At 44.8% G+C, this 18327-nt stretch overlaps 1 protein-coding gene across 1 annotated transcript in view; it reads left to right on the forward strand.

Moving 5' to 3' along the window:
• Nucleotides 1-12783: 12783 nt before the first annotated feature.
• cdk13 (cyclin dependent kinase 13) overlaps nt 12784-18327 on the forward strand; it is a 74407-nt gene continuing 68863 nt past the window's right edge. The window contains exon 1 of the mRNA XM_067981016.1: nt 12784-14157. Within this exon, the coding sequence (XP_067837117.1) occupies nt 13100-14157 (1058 nt within the window). The 5' untranslated portion in view covers nt 12784-13099. The remainder of the gene's footprint in view (nt 14158-18327) is intronic.

Raw genomic sequence — 18327 nt, forward strand, 5'->3', positions numbered from 1 at the left:
TTGGTGGAACTTACAAAGACAGGTATTCTGTTCTAACCAAGTCTGCAGAGCTTCTGCTAAGGCTGGACAATGTCCAATCAGTTCATCTAAAAATATGTACCCTTAAAATCATTGCATTTAAACATACAGCGGCTGAAGGATGAGTACATTGAGGTTCATCTATGGAATCTGATTTCTTTCAGGATGTATTATGAAGTAATGTAAGAAGAATGGGTTGAACCTCCTAAAATTAGGTTAAATACTTGGGCCCTCTCGATTGCTCAGGAAGAAAGATTGGTATAACCATTTAGTTGCAAGCAAAAATGGTGAGATTTTTATTTTTAAAGTTCCTTATTTTTCAAAACTCAGCGATCAACCTCAAGAAAATGAAAAAAGGCTTCATTTCAAAAAAAATTTTTTGACATGAAAAATGCACATTGCAGCTAAGGCTGCAGGTTTTTTTTAAAAAAGCCTTCACCCAAATATATAATCAGTGAGAATTTTCATCTTGTGTGGGGAAAATGTATTGGGGGCAAAATTAAGGCTAGCTTTTAAAGTTTTTTTTTAAAGAACCTTAAATTTAAACTCAGCAGCAATATTTGTTTTGGCAAATTATTCAATCAGGTGTGGAACGTTTTCCTACGCTCGAGATGCTGTATAAGTGCAAATTGTTGCTGTAACTCCTGGCATCTCCTAAAATGGCCACGATCTGACTCTACCAAAAATGCCCTTCACAATTGTCATGTCTTCAAAAAGATGGCATTGAAAAGAGATAGAAAATAAAAATGGGTTGAGCGTCCCACCAATCAGCTTATTTAGTGACTGGACACGGGAGCCCAAATTGGAATGAGGTAGGTTTAATTTATTTCACTTAACTGGTAAGATTCAGGGAACCTCTTGCAGGTATTTCTAACATTTAATGACTCTTGCATTTTTTTGCCAAAATTTGGCAATCTATGTATGTTGTGACAAGTTAGTCTAAGATCAGTTATGAGCAAACTCTTAAGATCAAATTCTCATACATCTAAATGCTCAGTAATCAAGGACAGCCAGCGTATGGTTGGTTGACACAGGAAACACAGGATTAGGGCTAATGGGTGTTAATTGGGTTGGAAGCAGTGTATTCCAGGGGTCGTTGATGGATCCACCTTTGTTATACACACACGTGTACACAGTATAGAGATGTGTACATATCTGATTTGGACTTGGGTATAGGGAATAGTTACTGAAATTTGATGTCAAAAGTAGGGGATTGGCAAATCGGCAGACTGTAAAAGACTTGAGGACAGGTAGTTGATGCAATTTAATGTAGAGAAGTGTGAAGTAATTCATGAGCAAAAAAACAGGATGGGAGTTCAAATTCATAATTTAGGTGGGAGTATAAAGTAGATTAAGTCATTAGGGCCAATAAATAACATTTTGGGTTTTATAAATAGGGGCATAAAATGAGAGTAAAGGAGTAATACATTTGTACAAAAAATTGGTTAGGCAGAGTTCGACTTTGTGCAGTTTTGCGTTTGTGTGCCCCATTATAGAAAGGACAATAAAGCCATAGAGAGCGTACAGCCTAGATTCACCAGGGAAAGGAAATTTGAGGTACTTGAGACTATTTCAGCTGGAGCAGAGGGTTAAACAGAGATTTAGAGGTTTTTAGAATTACACAAAATTTTGATAGTGACTAGGGAAAGACTATTTCTGCTGGTTAGAGAGTAAGTGAAGAGACATTATTTTAAAAATGATCATTGGGGAAGGAGGTTATGAGAGATCAGGGTTATTTAAGCAAATTATTTAGCTGAACGTTGCTTAGTGTGATCAATGAGTTTCAAGTGTGGCAACAACTTCTGAAGTGCATTTAGTGTAGGTAATGTCCCAAGGTACTTCAGAGTTTTTATTCATTCATTCATGGGATGTGTGCATTGCTGGCAAGGCCAGCATTTATTGCTCATCCCTAATTGCCCTTGAGAAGGTGGTGAGCCGCTGCAGACAGTGTGGTGAAGGTTCTCCCACAGTGTGGGGTTAAAATCCTGGAACTCTCCACCGAATGACTATGAAGGAACGGCGATATATTTCCAAGTTGGGATGGTATGTGACTTGGAGGGGAACATGCAGGTGATGGTGTTCCCATATGCCTGCTACCCTTGTCCTAGGTGGTAGAGGTCACGGGTTTGGAAGGTGCTGTCTAAGAAGCTTTGGCGAGTTGCTGCAATGCATCCTGTAGATGGTGTCGAGCTTCTTGTGTTGTTGGAGCTACACTCATCCAGGCAAGCGGAGAGTATTCCATCACACTCCTGACTTGTGCCTTGTTGATTTTGGTAAGGCTTTAGGGAATCAGGAGGTGAGTCACTCGCCGCAGAATACCCAGCCTCTGACATGCTGTTGTAGCCACAGTATTTATGTGGCTGGTCCAGTTACATTTCTGTTCAATGGTGACCCTCAAGATGTTGATGGGGGATTTGATGATGGTAATGCCGTTGAATGTCAAGGAGATTCTGGAGTTTCCCTAGGCAGCTGAGGGGATAGACTCTATCTTTGTGGTGAAATTAATGATTGGGGTGACTCGAAGGTGTGAATTGGTAAGGGAGCTTGGTTGGTGGGGGTGGGGGTGCATTTTTTTTGGAGCCAAAAGGGTGAGGATGCTGACGTTATAGGTAGGAAGATGTGAATGCTGAGGGGTATGAGGAAATTGTTGGAGATAGGCATACTGGAGATCAAAGGAAGAGAAGGCATATCAGTTGGAGGGAGCAAGGGAAATTAAGGTGGAGATTTGAGTCATGAACACGAGGTGTCACAAAGGCTGTGATCTTGGCAAGGAAGTTGCTATGGGATCTGGGAGGGTGATTGAGGACAAAGATTTTAAATAGAAAGCGGGAGGGATGGAAAGGGGTGAGATGCTCAAATAAGGAAAGAAAATGCTCAAGGTGTAGGGGGGAGAGCCCAATATGGCAGCTGATAATCACAGAATCATAGCTGTCATGGTGTTTTGTGTGGTGCACATGGTGAAAGATGTAGCCAGGCACAGAGCTTTTGACAAGGCAGAAGCAGTCACTGCCTGGATGTCCATTGATTCGCCCATAATGATATTATGGATGGTAAAGGCCTTGTTTGCAAGGGAGTAGCTGTTCTGGTGAGCAAGGAGGAGTGGGATAGCGGTTTTGTCGGTGCAGTTTGAAAGGGAGACAGGATGAAGAGGTTAGAGAAGTTAACCCTGGGAAATGAGCTGGGTGGTGTGCTTATTGGGAACATGAGACAAAGCAGTTAGGGTTACTATTCTGGAAGAGCCAGTGATGGAGATTATGTTGCAGGATACTTGACTTATGGGTCATATGGAGTATACCAAGAGTGGAGCAGAGGGATGCCACAGACTTGTCAGGAAGAGACTCCAGCATGGAGTGGTGGCAGGAGAAAAGGTTGGTTGAAAAGTAGATTAAGATAGGGCGGGGACAAAGGGGACCAGGTTGTTGAAAGAAAAAAGGAGTAATGAGCGGCAGTGAGGAGACTGATACAGGGCTCTGGTTTAGACAGCACCTAATAGATGGCTGGGGGCAAATGCAGGAGAAATATTAAATTACATAGACAACAGGCAGAGGCTAGACATAGCAAGGAATTTTAGAGTGGGTGGGTCCAGATGCAAGATGTGATGCAGTATAAATGCAAGACTTGTTAAATAAAATAATTTCAACTAAATGGAGCAATTTGAGGAAAAACTTGAGCATCTACATTGGAACCAATAAAGAATTTGAAGCATACCACATCCACATCAATAGACATTGCTAACCTGACAGCTAACTGGAGGAATAGATTGTGATTCCCATAAATCAGTCAGTGTGCAGTGGTGAAATGGTAACATCACATGATTCCCACAGCCCAAAACTGGAATTGGTCACTTACCAACCAAACTGTTGGAAATATAATGGCAGCAAGGGCCATATGATTCATAACCAGATTGCTGGAAGGCAATCAGGTGGCCAGAAGAGGGAAACAACTTAATATTTTTAATCTATAGATGGACTAATTGATCTCCTGTGACATTTCTCAGACAAAAATCTGGAAAACCTTCTGCCCCTCCTTTGTAACTTTCTCTGCTTTCCTATTTTTGTTCTTTGTCTTCCCCTCTGTTTCTGTTAAGGCTAACTGTTTCCCTCATACTGTGGTTATGATTCAAGCTGTTAAACTTGATGTGAACTATCTTCCTTTTGAGTTGATCCCTGATGGGTCAGATTAGAGATATTGAATCACTTCCACTCCCCCACCACCCTAAATATGTAAATTTACATAATTAACACTTCAACGACCCAGCAATTTTCTGAAATTAACTTGAATATGGGGGTTATCAATATGGAAAATCATTTAGAATGGACAATTTACTGAATTGTGGTTGAACCAGAGTTTCAGTATTGGTTTGTGACCAAGAAACTGTAAGATGCAGCTAATCTGGTACCAATCCTTTTTTGATATTACCTGTCTATTTTATGTCATAAAAAGATATAATACAGAAATTCTCCCTATTTAATGCATCTAGCACAGTGGTGACTTTCACTTTCTCAGTCACTCTTGTAACTCTACTTCCTCCTTTTGTCCAGTGTGCCTATGGATATTGTCTGTGGACGACCAAAAGGCGTTTGATAAGGTTCTACACAAGTGGTTTTTAGCAACAATGAAGATGAATGGAATTGGAGGTGACCTTGTGACATGGGTTGGAAATAGGTTGGGAGGTAGGAAACTTCTCTGATGGGATGTGACGAGTGTTGTCCCCCAAGGACTGTACAGGGGCCTCAACTTTTCACCATCAAAATCAATGACTTGGATGAAGGAATTGAGAGTTGTATATCCAAGTTTGCGGATGACACGAAGAAGGCACAGTAAGTAGTGTAGATGGGATCAGGAAGTTACAAAGGGTCATAAATGAGTGAGCAAAACTGTGGCAGATGGAGAAGCATGTGGGGAAGTGTGAGGTCATCTGCATTTGGATCTAAGAAAGACAAATCAGAATATTTACTTAATTCGGAGAGACTAGGAGCTGTGTAGGGGCAAAGGGATTTAGGTGTCCATGTACACATCACTTAAAGCTAGAGGACAGGTGCAAAAAGTAATCCAAGTCTAATGGAATGTTAGCCTTCAAGGGAGTTGGAATACAAAAGTGAGGAAGTTATGCTTCAGTTGTACAGAGTCCTGATCAGACTCCTCTGGAGTAGTGTGTTTTGGTTTTTCAGGACACCACACCTGAGGAAGGATATATTGGCCTTGGAGGGAGCACAGCATAGGTTCACTTGAATGAGGACAGGTGGCATAAATCTGGCTTGTATTCCCTTGAGTTTAGACAGTTGAGGGGTGATATAATTGAGGTGTTTAAAATAGTTAAGGGATTCGAAAGGGTAGATACAGAGAAACTTTCTTCTGGTGGGGGAATCCAGAGCAAGAGGGTGTAATAAAATTAGAGAGGGGCCATTTAGCAGTGAAATCTGGAGACACTATTATTCAAAGGGTAGTGGAAGTCTGAAATTCTTTCTCTTTCTCTCCTCTCTTCCCGCCCCCCACACCCCCCCCCCCCCCCCCCCCCGCCTCCAAAAGGCTCTGGATGCTGGGTCAACTGAAATTTTCAAAACTCCGATCAATGGGCTTTTGTTAGGGTAGGGAATTAAGGTGGCTAAATGGAGTTGTGGTACAGATGGAGCCATGACCTATTCGAATGGCAGATCATTTTCAAGGGGATGAATGGCCTATTCCTGTTCCTATATTCACATGTCCCTCCAAGTATCTGTCTATCTCTTGGTCATGTTCTTTTACTATTGCACTTTATTTCAATGGGTTACTGTTCTTCTAGTCCAGGGCACACAGCAAGATGCTTGCCAACATGGATTAGGTTAAATTTGGATACTAGGATTGAGTGGGCACGGGCTGTGCAGAAGCTGATGAAACATACTTGAGATTTTTTAAAAGTGTGGTGTTGGTGCTGGGCATTGGGATGGAATTAGTGGCAAGGCTATGGGGTTTGTGGTGTGAGTCGAAGACAATGGCTTCAATCTTCCCGATGTTTAACTGGAGGGAATTGTGGCTTATCCAAGACTGGACATCAGACACGCAGTCTGACGACACCAAAGAGGGGTCAAGAGTGATGAAGAGATAGAACTGGGCGTCATTAGCGCATATGTGGAAATTGACCCCATGTCAGCAGATGGTGTCATTAAGGGGCAATATATAGATAAGGAAGAGGTGGGCATCATTGATAAATCCTTGGGGGAGCTCTGGGGGTAACAGTGTGAGGGTGGGAAGAGAAACCATTGCAGGGTATGCTATCTCTACAATTGGATAGGCAACAGTGGAACCAAGGAAGGACAGTCTCACTGAGCTGGACAATGGAAGAGGGTGTTGTCATTGACTGTCAAACGCTGCAGAAAGGTTGGGGCGGACAAGGAGGGATAATGCACCAGTGTAAGAGGATGTCATTTGTGACTTTGTTTAGGGCACCCCCGTTTCAGTGCTGTGGTAGGTGCGGAAACCTGACTGGAGATTCGAACGTGGTGTTGCGGGAAAGTTGGCCACGGATTTGGGAGGCGTCAACACATTCTTGGACTTTGGAGAGAGGATAGGGAGGTTGGAGATTGTGCAGTAGTTTGCAAGGACAGGGTTCGAGAGTGGGTTTTTTGAGGATTGGGGTGGTGATTGCAGTTTTGAAAGGGAAGTGGACAGTACCTGAGGGGAGAGAAAAACATTTACAATGTTGACTCTCGTGGGGGGGTGCCAGGAAGGGAAATTGGGTGGACAGCAGTTCAGTGGGAATGGTGTCAAGGGAGCAAGAGGTTGGTTTTGTGTACAAAATGAGCTTGGACAGGGCATGAAGGGAGATGTGAGAGAAACTAGAGAAAGCAGGTTCAGGGTTATGGTAGGGGAGGGGTGATGTTGGAAAATTGGGAAGATAAGAGCGGGTGGGAATCCAGCATTATGGATGCCCATCCAGTTTAATAGTACTCCCCCTGTCAGAAGCAGGAAATGGGGTGGGAATCCTTAATATAATTTTCTCACCCACTTTTTTCAGTACATATCGCAAAGTCCTGCCATAATGCAGACATTGTAACATGTTGCGGTCTGCCATGACAAAATTCACTACTTTCATTTTTCAGCACTGCCTGGATTCTTTTTTTGCTGTTTCCTGTTGATTTGCTTTGGAAAAAAATTCAAGCGGTTTAATTGGTTTTGGGATGGTTCATACTTCCTGATTGCTAGTGTTTTGGAAGTGGCTTTGAATTGTGTTGCATTTAGCTACTGGGATATTTGAGTAAACCTACATTATTAACTTAAGACGATTATTTAAGGCAACCTCGTGGGAACACATGAATGTACTAGACTGGGGGGAAAAAGTCACCACAATCTATCTGGTCTGATTGATAGATTTGAGCTGTGATATCCTTTTGAGGTCTGATGTCCTATGGATGCACACTAGATGATAAGCTTTGTTATAAGAATATATCTTGTGTGGCATTTCTCCTAGTAAGTTAAGTGCCACATATGCAATCTATTATTAAAATTGGTATATCTATTGAGTTTCCAATGAAAAGTCCAATGTAATCCTTTTCTGTGATGCTTCCTTATAAGATTTTCCAATTGTCATGACACTGTTAATACTCAGTTATAGCTGCAGACTCTGGCCATTGGGTGGTGCTATATTATTTTTTCCCTGAAAATGTTTTCAATTGTTTTTTTAGCAATTGAAAGTTCTAATGTCCCAAAAATTGCATTTTTCTATAACATGATTAAATTTCTCAATTGAATTGTCTTTGTGTTTTAATTCTTTTCACTTGTATGTCTTAGCCTCTCCCAAAAGCCTTGGATTAGACTTGATATTTTTGCTCAAAACTGTGAGCTGAATTTGGATTGTACAAACTGAGCATATACCCCATTATGGGAGAAATCCCAGCTCCGGTCCAAGACCTGCCTGGCCGAAAGATCCCTTTTTTGAGGACTATGTCCTGATGATGGCAGTGGAGAGGATGGTGATTATTCGGTTGTTGGGAGGACTTGATGTGATGAAAATCTGTATATGAAGGGAGAGGTTCTTGATTCCCTGCTCTGTGGGCATTGGGGGGGGCTTTCACCCTCTGGTGCCTCTGCCTTCCCTTCTTTGTCCCCAATAATCACCACCCTCTTCACTTCTCTTTCTCTCCCCTCCACCCCCCCCCCCCCCAGCCCTTTGGGTGATTACTGTAACTCATTTGTACCTATGGTAGCTCAAAGTCCAAAGCATACTTTGGATGCTTCTGCCCATCTGTTTTGGGTATTATGGAAGTGTACAAAATACCCAAGTAGTGGACTCACTTTTTATGTAAGTAGTAATTGGGTCAAAGTCACTCGTATACATCTACTGTGGAATCAAGTGGACAGTGAATTCATGTTTTGTACTACTGGGCTTCCAGGAGTTATGGTAAAGTAAGCAACAATGCTGGTCCTTAATGACCAGCCTATTCCTGGAGTGACTTCATTCCTCTTAACAAAGGAATAAAAACAGAAAATGCTGGAAAACACTCAGCAGGTCAGGCAGCATGTGTGGAGAGAGAAACAGAATTAATGTTGCAGGTCAATGACCTTTCATCGGAACTGGAAGGGGGGAGATAGGAGTGCCATTCTATCAGAGACCTTCCCCTTTGTTGTTTCCTCTTCAATGCCCCCCACTCCCCCACCTTCCTTTTTCCCTGGCTCTGTACTTGCTTAAAAACTGTTAATATCTAACATCTTCCAGTTCTGATGAAAGGTCATCAACCTGAAATAAAACTTTCTCTCTCTCCCACAGATGCCACCTGCTTTATTGTGTTTTCCAGAATTTTTATTTTTATTTCAGATTTCCATCATCTGCAGTATTTTGCTTTTTTTCCCCACCCCTCTTAACAAAGGGACACACTTGTCCTGAGGCAAATGAATAATCTAACAAAGATAAGGTCAGTCTGCTGATGAATGTTGAGTGCCACTTGGAGGAAGCACTGAGGGTAGCAAGAGCACAAAATGTACTCTGGGTGGAGGACTTCAATATCCATCACCAAGAGTGGCTCGGTAGCACCACTACTGACCGAGCTGGCCGAGTCCTGAAGGACATAGCTGCTAGACTGGGCCTGCGGCAGGTGGTGAGCGAACCAACACGAGGGAAAAACTTACTTGACCTCGTCCTCACCAATCTACCTGTCGTTAATGAGCAACAGAAATATGGTCCTGAAACTTCACCTTCCATGGGCCTGCACTTTGCAAGTTTCTACAGACAGGTGAGGTCTTCGCTGGGTTGGCTAGCGATGCCAGGATCCTTGTATGTGTGGTCACATGGCTGCAACTTGTTTATAGGTGAGGGACCTGACCGTGGGTGCCTTAAGAAGGACCCTGATGAAGCGCTTGACATGAAATATATAATTTGATGCTGTTATCTAGAACCAGCACCCCTCAAGATTCGGTTTGATCTGAACTGAAGATGAGATAGAAATTCAACTGCTCAACATCCTTGATGCTATTTGCCACAAGACTGAGTGGTACTCATGTTCACCTGGTTGCTACAACAGTCAACATCCTTGAACTGAATATGAGATGGAATAATCTCAAAGGGCTAACCTTTTTTTGCCACCTGGAATGCCAACTCCTTGAGCTGTAAGAGGCCTACGATCAGACATTCCTTTCCCATGAATGGACTGTGTCAAATGATCAGATCATTACCTACAGTTCCATTGGTGCCAAGTAGTGGAAGAATCTCTGGAGCAGGATACAAACAGAGCCTGGAGAATGCCTCTGATCATTGCCTGGGACCTATTTGCAGTGGAAATTGGGGTGTCCTAGGCTATCTATGTTTGGGCAAAGACATCTTTTAAGGGTTTGAGGCCTTGGCTTGTGGGATCCCTGCACATACCTTAGAAGCTGCATTATGCTAAGCACCAGAGGACTCACACAGCAAAGGCATATCTCTAGATGGCCTTGCAGAATAGATTCCAATCACCTATTGTTTCTTGTGGGTGATTGGAATGTGTCAGGCCTGACACATTCCAATGACCATGTCAGTCCTTCCTGTAGAGGTGCTCCCTACTTCCTTTGAGATTCACCAATTATGTGGCATTGGCAGAGAGTTCAGAGCACACAATCAGCCATCAATGTTGATAGTTTGGTATGTCCTTAGCTTTGATCTTTTCAATGCTGCAAATCCTCAGATGACTGGCAAGTTCCCTTTTTTGTCAAGATGGCTTTGTAGCCTTGGACAAGATTCTGGCCAAGTGACAAAAGGTGACTGTCAAGTTGAAGTGGCTGATGGCACCTCAGTGATTGCACCAAAGTGCTCAGCCACAGGAAGGATATTGCCAACCACGAAGTCTGGGTTTCTGTGACCTGCTGAGAGAAAATGTTTTGGTTAATGAATTCCTTGCTGCTGCAGCCAAAGTCAATATTCAGTTAGAGCCTGCCAGCTGAATTTTTAAACCGTGTCCTTTTTTTAAGGTAACTGTTTTCATCCAAAACTAACTTTCCTTTTGCAAAGGTTCTTTTCAATGGTACTTGAAGCTTCTTTTGGAGCAATCAAGAGCTGCTGCATAGGTAGATTATGATTTACCACAGTGAGGCCAGAAGGGTCATTAGGGAGATGAAACTAGATCAGGGGGTTCCATTTTATTTGCAAGATGCATAATTACACTAAAGTGAACCTAATTGTTTTTCTGCTGGCTAAAATCTTTCATCAGTCATGGTCAAAGGCATTCCTCTGGGCCACAGCCAATGACCAATCAAGTCTAATGTGCTCCAACAAACCAGTGAGGGCATCCTCAGGCTTTGGAGAAAAGATAATACAGCCACGATAGGTCTTATCTATGGCCAAGCTGCCTTGAGATGAGGAAAAACTGAATAAGTGTCCTACACAGCCAGCACAGTGTATATACGGGATCACCTAGCTAACTGTCGAACAGCAGCCTTGGATGGTATTTATACTAAATTCCTGAAAGCTGCTGTAAGCAAGAGATGAGGATAAACAGAAATCATGGACATTACACCTATTCTGCCCATTGCATCTGATCACTGACATTGGTCTTGGAAAGCAATGCTAGGAACTATCAATGTTACGTTGGAGCCCCTTTCTGAAGCTGGTGAATAGGATTTTGTTTGAGGAATATGAACCTTGAAGAAGGGGGAATCCTAGTGTATCAGAAAAGAGGAATCTTATAAGTGGATCTTAAGGTGGTTCTTTGGGTTGTTGCGTGATCAGAAAAGAGCAGGATGGATTTTGTGCTCGTAAGGATTGTATAGGATAGGTGTTAATTGAGTTTGCAGAGCATTGTATGGATCAAGAAAACCCACTAAAATTCCTCTCATTGATCCCCCCCCCCCCACCTTCCAAATACTGTCTATCTTGTGCCTCAACTACCCAAGCTGGAATATGTGGGAATAAATGATCAATCTTGGATTTTATCTGGGATATTAACACCGGCTTCAAATCCAAAAGAGGACAGTGTTAAGTTGTCTACTGTTGCCTATTCCATTCAATATTTTCATCCATGAGCTACTGAATGGCATCATAAACGATAGCCTCGCTGTTTGCATATTCTTTCAGTAAAGCCTGGAACAATGCTTTATTTTGCAAATCTCTTTGTGTTGTTAGCAGACTGGGGAATTTAATGTACTTAACCCACTATATTAAACAATGGGCTAATCAGTGTGACATGGTGATCACTACTTCTAAGTATAGTATTACAGTTTTGTATGACTCAATAGGGGTCTCCAAACTATTGATTACAAGATATAAGGGTTATCTATTATAATTTTTAATTTTAATATAAGTAGATAGGGGATCCTGCTGGATGGCTATTTCATCTCAGACCTAGAAGAGGTAAAGGGCATTTTGGTCAGTCTCGTCTTTCTTCAATAACAACGTTTTGCATTTATGTAATGCCTTTAAAGCAAAGATGTCCTATAGCACTTCCCAGATGTGCACATGGAGAACAGATACCAAGCCAGGAACCACGAGGAGTGATAACCAAAAGCTTGGTCGAAGAGGTGAACATAGATGTTTAAAAGGAGGGCAGAGGGGTTTAGGGAAGGAATGTGAGCGATTGGGTCCCAGTTGCCTGAAGGCTCTGCCGCCAATGGTAGAGTGAAGGAATGGGGGGGTGCACAAATTACTATAATCAGAGGAATGGAGAGGGTGGGGTGAGAATTTAGAGCTGGAAGAGGTTGCAGTGAGAGGCTGAGACCAGCCCAAAAATGTTCAATTTGAGCTGTTGTGTAATGGGAAGCCAATGTAGGTCAGCAAGGACAGAGGTGAGGAGGGAGTGGGATTTAGTGCGGGGCAAGAGACATGTAGTAGAATTTTGGCTGGATCCTCAAGGGTGGGACTTTGGCAGTGGTACGGTCGCCGTTGAGGCCGATTTCCATCTCCAGGTAGCAATGACAAGTTGGGCTCCTCGCTCCCTGCAGCTGCTGCCGGAGATTAATCTTTAAAACCTGGAGACTCCAGGACAATCCTTGAGAGCTGGCAGCCCTGACCTGAGATAACATTGGAACTATCAGGTGGAGGAAAATGTGGGTGAGAGCTCTCTATGTAGGAGAGAAACATTTATTTATTTATTTTTTTGTCCATTAAAATGCTGTAGACCAATTGTATTAAATAAAGCCTGGACCGCTCTTCAGCTTTATTTTAAAACCACTTTCACAACTTGCTGCTGGGTTTTTGAGCCCGTGGAGTGGGGAGAAGAGGGAGGGGTCTGCAACTCCGGCTCTTGTGCATGCACTCGCGCGTGCGCATAGGTCTCCCGGAAGTAAACCAGTGACGTCGAAGGCAGTTTCCGGGTGGCTCAGGGGGAGGCGGCCATTTTGTGAGTCGGCGCAGAAGCTGAGAGTGTGGCGCGCGAGCGCGCCGCGGAGCCAGGATGTGCCGGCGCTGTTAGAGTGCGGAGAGAGAGAGAGAGAGAGAGCGGCCGGGACAGCAAGCTGACAAGAGAAGCCGCGGCGCCGGGACACAGGCCTCGGCCCAGCCGCTCTTCAACTCCTTCCCCCCCCCCCCCTCCCTCCCCATCCTCCTCCTCCTCCTCCTTTCCCCCTCCCCCCGGGCCTGGACACTGGGAATGTGCGGCGGCTCCGAGCGGATGGAGTGAGAGCCGCCGGGGAGTCGCGGAAGTCAATGCCGAGCTCGGATACGCGCGGCGGGAGCCGGGGTCGCAGCCCCAGCGGGAGGAGACGCCAGAGCGAGAGCGGACTTGCGCAGGCCCGGGATAAAGGCCGCTGCGCAACGGCCGCCGCCGCCGCCACCACCACCACCACCGCCGCCGCCGCCGCCGCTTCTTCTTCGTCGTCGTCGTGGTCGACTTCGCGGCGCAGGAAACACCGTAGGAAGCGCTCGGCCGAGAGCCGGGCCCAGCGGCGGGACGGCAAACACCCGGCGGCGGCGGCGGCGGCGGCCGCTGCTCCTCCCTCGGTCTCGGGCCCATCCGCTCTCCCGCTGTCACTCCGGGGCCTGGTCGAGTACGACGACGTTAGCTCGCAGTCGGAGAGCGTAGGCCGCAGCCCCGCGTCTTCCGCCGGGCGCCGACCGGACCGCGCGCGGGACAAGGAGAGGCGGAGACGGGACAAGGGCAAGGAGAGCTCCCGGGCCCGCGCCGACGGCAAGGCCAAGAGTAAGAGCCGGAGCCGGAACAAAGCGGCGGCGGCAGCGGCGGCGACCGAGCAGCCGGGCCAGGGCGACAAAGAGGCCCGAGAGCCCCGCGGCTCGAACCGCCGTGACAAAGAGCCGCCCGCCGCTTACCGGGAGCCTCCGCCGCGGGCCTACCGGGAGCCCGACTGGGAGACGCCGCGGGCCTACCGCACCTCGGCCTCGCCTGGGACCCGCAGCCCCCCTTACCAGGAGCCGAGTCCGTACGGGGCGGCCGTGTCCTGCTACCCGCAGGCTTACGGAGCCGGCTCCGGCCACAGCCCCGCCAGGCCCGCCGCCTTCGACCTGTACGGCCGCAGCCCTCCGCCGCCACTCTTCGCTTTCAAGCCGCTGTACAGCTCGCGGGACCCGGGCCTGCACCCCGCCTACACGGGCCGTTCCCCCAGCCCTTTCTCGGCCCCCCGCCGCCGCTCACCCAGCTTCTCCCGGCACCTCAGCCCCTACGAGTACGGCGGCCTGTCCCCCAATCCCTACTCCAGCAGCAGCCGGCGCCGCTCGTCCAGCCCCTACAGCCGGAGCCCTGAGCCCAGGTACGGCCGGTGTCAGTATGTGATTATTGGTGACGGAACCTGAAGTGTATCGTAACTTCAATTGCATAATATATCTATATAAATATATATAAAACATCCAAAGATAATCAGCCTTCAGCAGCAATAACTTGCATTTATATAGCGCCTTTAATGCAGTAAAATATCCTAAGGCACTTCAGAGGAAACGTTATCAAACAAAGTTTTTTCACAGCCATGTGAGATATTAGGACTGGTGACCCAAAGCTTGATCAAAGAGGTAGATTTGAAGGAGGAGAGAGAGGTTGAAAGGTGGAGAGGTTCAGGGAGGGAATTCCAGAGCTTAGGGCCTAGGCAGCCGAAGGCACGGCCGCCAATGGTGGAGCGATTAAAACCGAGGATGCACAAGAGGCCAGAATTGGAGGATCGCAGAGATCTCGGGTGGTTGTAGGACTGGAGGAGGTTACAGAGATAGGGAGGGCTGAGGCCATGGAGGGATTTGAAGACTAGGATGAGAATTTTTAAATCAGGGTGTTCCCGAACCAGGACCCGGTGAAGGTCAGCGAGCGTAGGGGTGATGGGAGAACAGGACTTGGTGCGAGTTAGGATATGGGCATCAGAGTTTTGGATGAGCTCATGTTTATGGAAGGTGGGAGGCCAGCCAGGAGAGCATTGGTAGAGTCGAGTTTAGAGGTAACAAAGGCACGGATGAGGGTTTCAACAGCAAATGAGCTGAGGCAGGGGCAGAGACGGGCGATGTTACGGAGGTGGAAGTAGGTGGTCTTGGTGATGGAGCGGATACGTTATTGGAAGTTTGTCTCTGCCAAATAGGACGCCAAGGTTGCAAATGCTCTGTTTCAGCATTAGACAATGGCCAGGGAGAGGGATGGAGTTGGTCGTTAGGGAACGGAGTTTGCAGCAGGGACCAAAGACAATGGTTTCAGTCTTCCCAATATTTAGTTGGAGGAAACCTTTGCTCATTCCAGTACTGGATGTTGGACAAGCAGTGTGACATGAGAGACAGTGAAGGGGGTCAAGGGAGGTGCCGGGGTGAGGTAGAGCTGGGTGTCGTCAGTGTACGTGCAGAATCTGACTTGTTTTCGGATGATATCAAATGTCATATCTAACAATACAATGTATTCATACATAAAGTAAACTATAATTTATCCATACGTCAAATATATATAAAATATTGAAATATAATATCCATACATCAGATATATCAAATCTGAAATATACTTTATGCATATATCTTCTATAGTGCATTTAATGTCTAACAATGGTGACCCCCAGGATGTCGATGGTGGGAGATTGTGTGTGTTTTATATATAGTGTAAGTTTTGAAAAGTTTGAAACAAAATAAATATTTCAAGTTGTTGCGATGTCTAAAGAGGAAAGTTGTTCAGTGTTAACATGGGTTGTACAAAACTGATTGGTTTGCTTATTATACATTAAAATGTCATGGCGTTCTTGAAAGGCATGCCCATCCTTTGTGAAGGAACAAATTCGCAAATGAATGAGTAGTCTGGGGAACTGTTGTGCTACTAATGATATTTCTGCCCTTGCGGTTTTCACATAACATTGCAGCTGTGTGTAGGCATAAGGTGTATTAAATCCTGCTGTTCAATGAAATGTGACTTGCACCAGCCTCTTGTAGTTAAATCGTTATCTCATTTTGCTAGTTTCAGGATTCAGTGCTTCGAGATGATGTGCTTTAATTCTCCATCAGTTCTTGCTGTTGGCAGCGAAAGATCCTCTATTTATAACAGGGGTGTAGCACTTTAAGTACTGTGATAATATTTCAACACTGGTGACCTTTTGGTAGCTCCGTGTAATCCGGTGGTTTACCTGCTTTAATGTCAAAATACTTGGGGAACTAAAAACACTGCAGTTACATATAGTATTGAATTCTTGTTTGTTAAGCTTAACTATAGCCGACAATATGTTTTTAGGCTCTCAGATTTTGTAAAATTAACCTGTTCAAAAAAAATATATAATTAGCAGAAGCTTATTACCAAGTCACTAGAAGTCTGAATGGCAATGTGCCGACCGAAGTCAGAGTAAGTGTACATGAATACTTTGTTGTTTAGGTATCCCTCTTGATATTAGTTGGTAGATTTCAATAGCTGGTTGCAGTTGTCAGGTTTTGAGGTTGTCAGCCACTGTTTCTTTAAATTCTCTAACGCTGCAGGTTGCTTGTACTGTTAGTAAAAGTTAACTGTTACTTTGTATTTATGATTTGTACATGGGGGTCTGCGGCAGAGGCATCTAAGCTCTTTGTCGTCTTGGGTACAATGGAGCCTTAGGGGCCACCTATAGTGTTTGAATCCCATTAACTGTTAAATTTGCAGAAATCTCAAGTTGCTGATACAAACGGGTCTTGGTGTTCTGATTTGGGAGTTATAAGGCAACAACACTTAGAAACAACCCTTTCCAAACCCCCTGGCCCATAAAATTTGAACAGGACAAAATAGCAAATAAGAAATACAAGAACCTCATAGGACCTGGGCTTCGAGGGCTGAATTGACAGGTTTTGAGAATGGCCCACAGGCTGCAGTTTGGACTCCCATGTTCTATTGGTGTTGAAAACTTGTCTCACACAAGCTAAATCGGGTTCTCTCAAGCAGCATTCTGTATGTTATCTTTGCAGCTCTCAATATTGCTCAAATTAAACATCTGTGGTGTTAAGACCATACAAACTGTATGCGCTTTGTCTAACTTTATTATATTTTGAAGTTTGTGCGTAACCTGTGAAATTTGACCAAAATTCTGTGAAATTATATTACGGAGGGCACATCAATTATCTCCCTTGTTATATACTAGAACAGGAATGTCCAGGCATTTTGTTTTCACGAGCTGCATTACTCAAACATTGGAACAGGAGTAGGCTATTTAGCCCCTTGAGCCTGTTCGCCATTCAGTGAGATCATGGCTGATCTGTGACCTAACTCTATATACCCACCCTAGCCCCATAACCCTGAATACCTTCGGTTAACAAAAATCTATCAGTCTCAGATATAAAATTAACAATTGAGCATCAACTTCTGTTTATGGATGAGAGTTCCAAACTTTTACCACCCTTTGCGTGTAGAAGTGTTTCCTAACTTCACTCATGAAAGTCCTGGCTCTAATTTTTAGGCTACGTCCCCCAGTCCTAGATACCCCAACCAGCAGAAATAGTTTCTCTCTATCTACCCTATCCGTTTGCTTAATATCTTGAAAACTTTGATCATATCACCCCTTAATTTTCTAAATTCCAGGAAATACAACTCTAGTTTGTGTAATCTCGCCTCGTAATTTAGCCCTTGGAGTCCAGGCACCATTCTAGTAAATCTACACTGCACTCCCTCTAAGGCCAACATATCCTTCCTAAGGTGCGGTGCCCAGAACTGAACACAGTACTCCAGGTGTGGTTTCACCAGGTCTTTGTACAGCTCCAGCATAACATCTACTCCCTTGTATTCTAGTCCTCGAGATATAAAGACCAGCATTCCATTAGCCTTTTTGATTATTTTCTGTACCTGTCCATGACATTTTAATGATCTATGTACATGGACCCCTAAGTCTTTTTGGACCTCCACGGTTTCGAGCTTTTCACCATTTAGAAAGTACTCTCATCTACCATTTTAGGTCCTTCCACTTGCCTGCATTAAAATCCATTTGCCACAGTTTTGCCCATTCACTTAATCTTTTAATAGCCCTCTGTAATTTTATACTTCCATCTACACTGCTTAAAATGCTGCCTATCTTTGTGTCTTCGGCAGACTTAGATATGTGGCTCTCTATCCTGTCATCTAAGTCGTTAATAAATACAGTGAATAGTTGAGGCCCCAAAACAGATCCCTGGGGACGTCACTAGTCACATCCTGCCAATTTGAGTACCTGCCCATTATCCCTACTCTGTCTGCTGCCACTCTGCCAATTTCCTAACCAGGTCAACAATTTGCCCTCAATTCCATGAGCTTCAACTTTAGCTAACAGTCTCATGAGTGGCTTTATCGAATGTCTTCTGGACGTTCATATAAACCACATCCATCAATATTCCTCTGACCACTAGTTTAGTCACCTCTTCAAAAAAATTCAGTCAGGTTTGTCAGGCACAACCTACCCTTTACAGATCCATGCTGGCTCTCTCTGATCAGCTGAAAACTTTCAAGGTAACTCTATCCTTAATTATGGACTCCGGTAATTTCC

This window comes from Heptranchias perlo, chromosome 3, assembly GCF_035084215.1.
Source record: "Heptranchias perlo isolate sHepPer1 chromosome 3, sHepPer1.hap1, whole genome shotgun sequence".
Classification (NCBI taxonomy): domain Eukaryota; kingdom Metazoa; phylum Chordata; class Chondrichthyes; order Hexanchiformes; family Hexanchidae; genus Heptranchias; species Heptranchias perlo.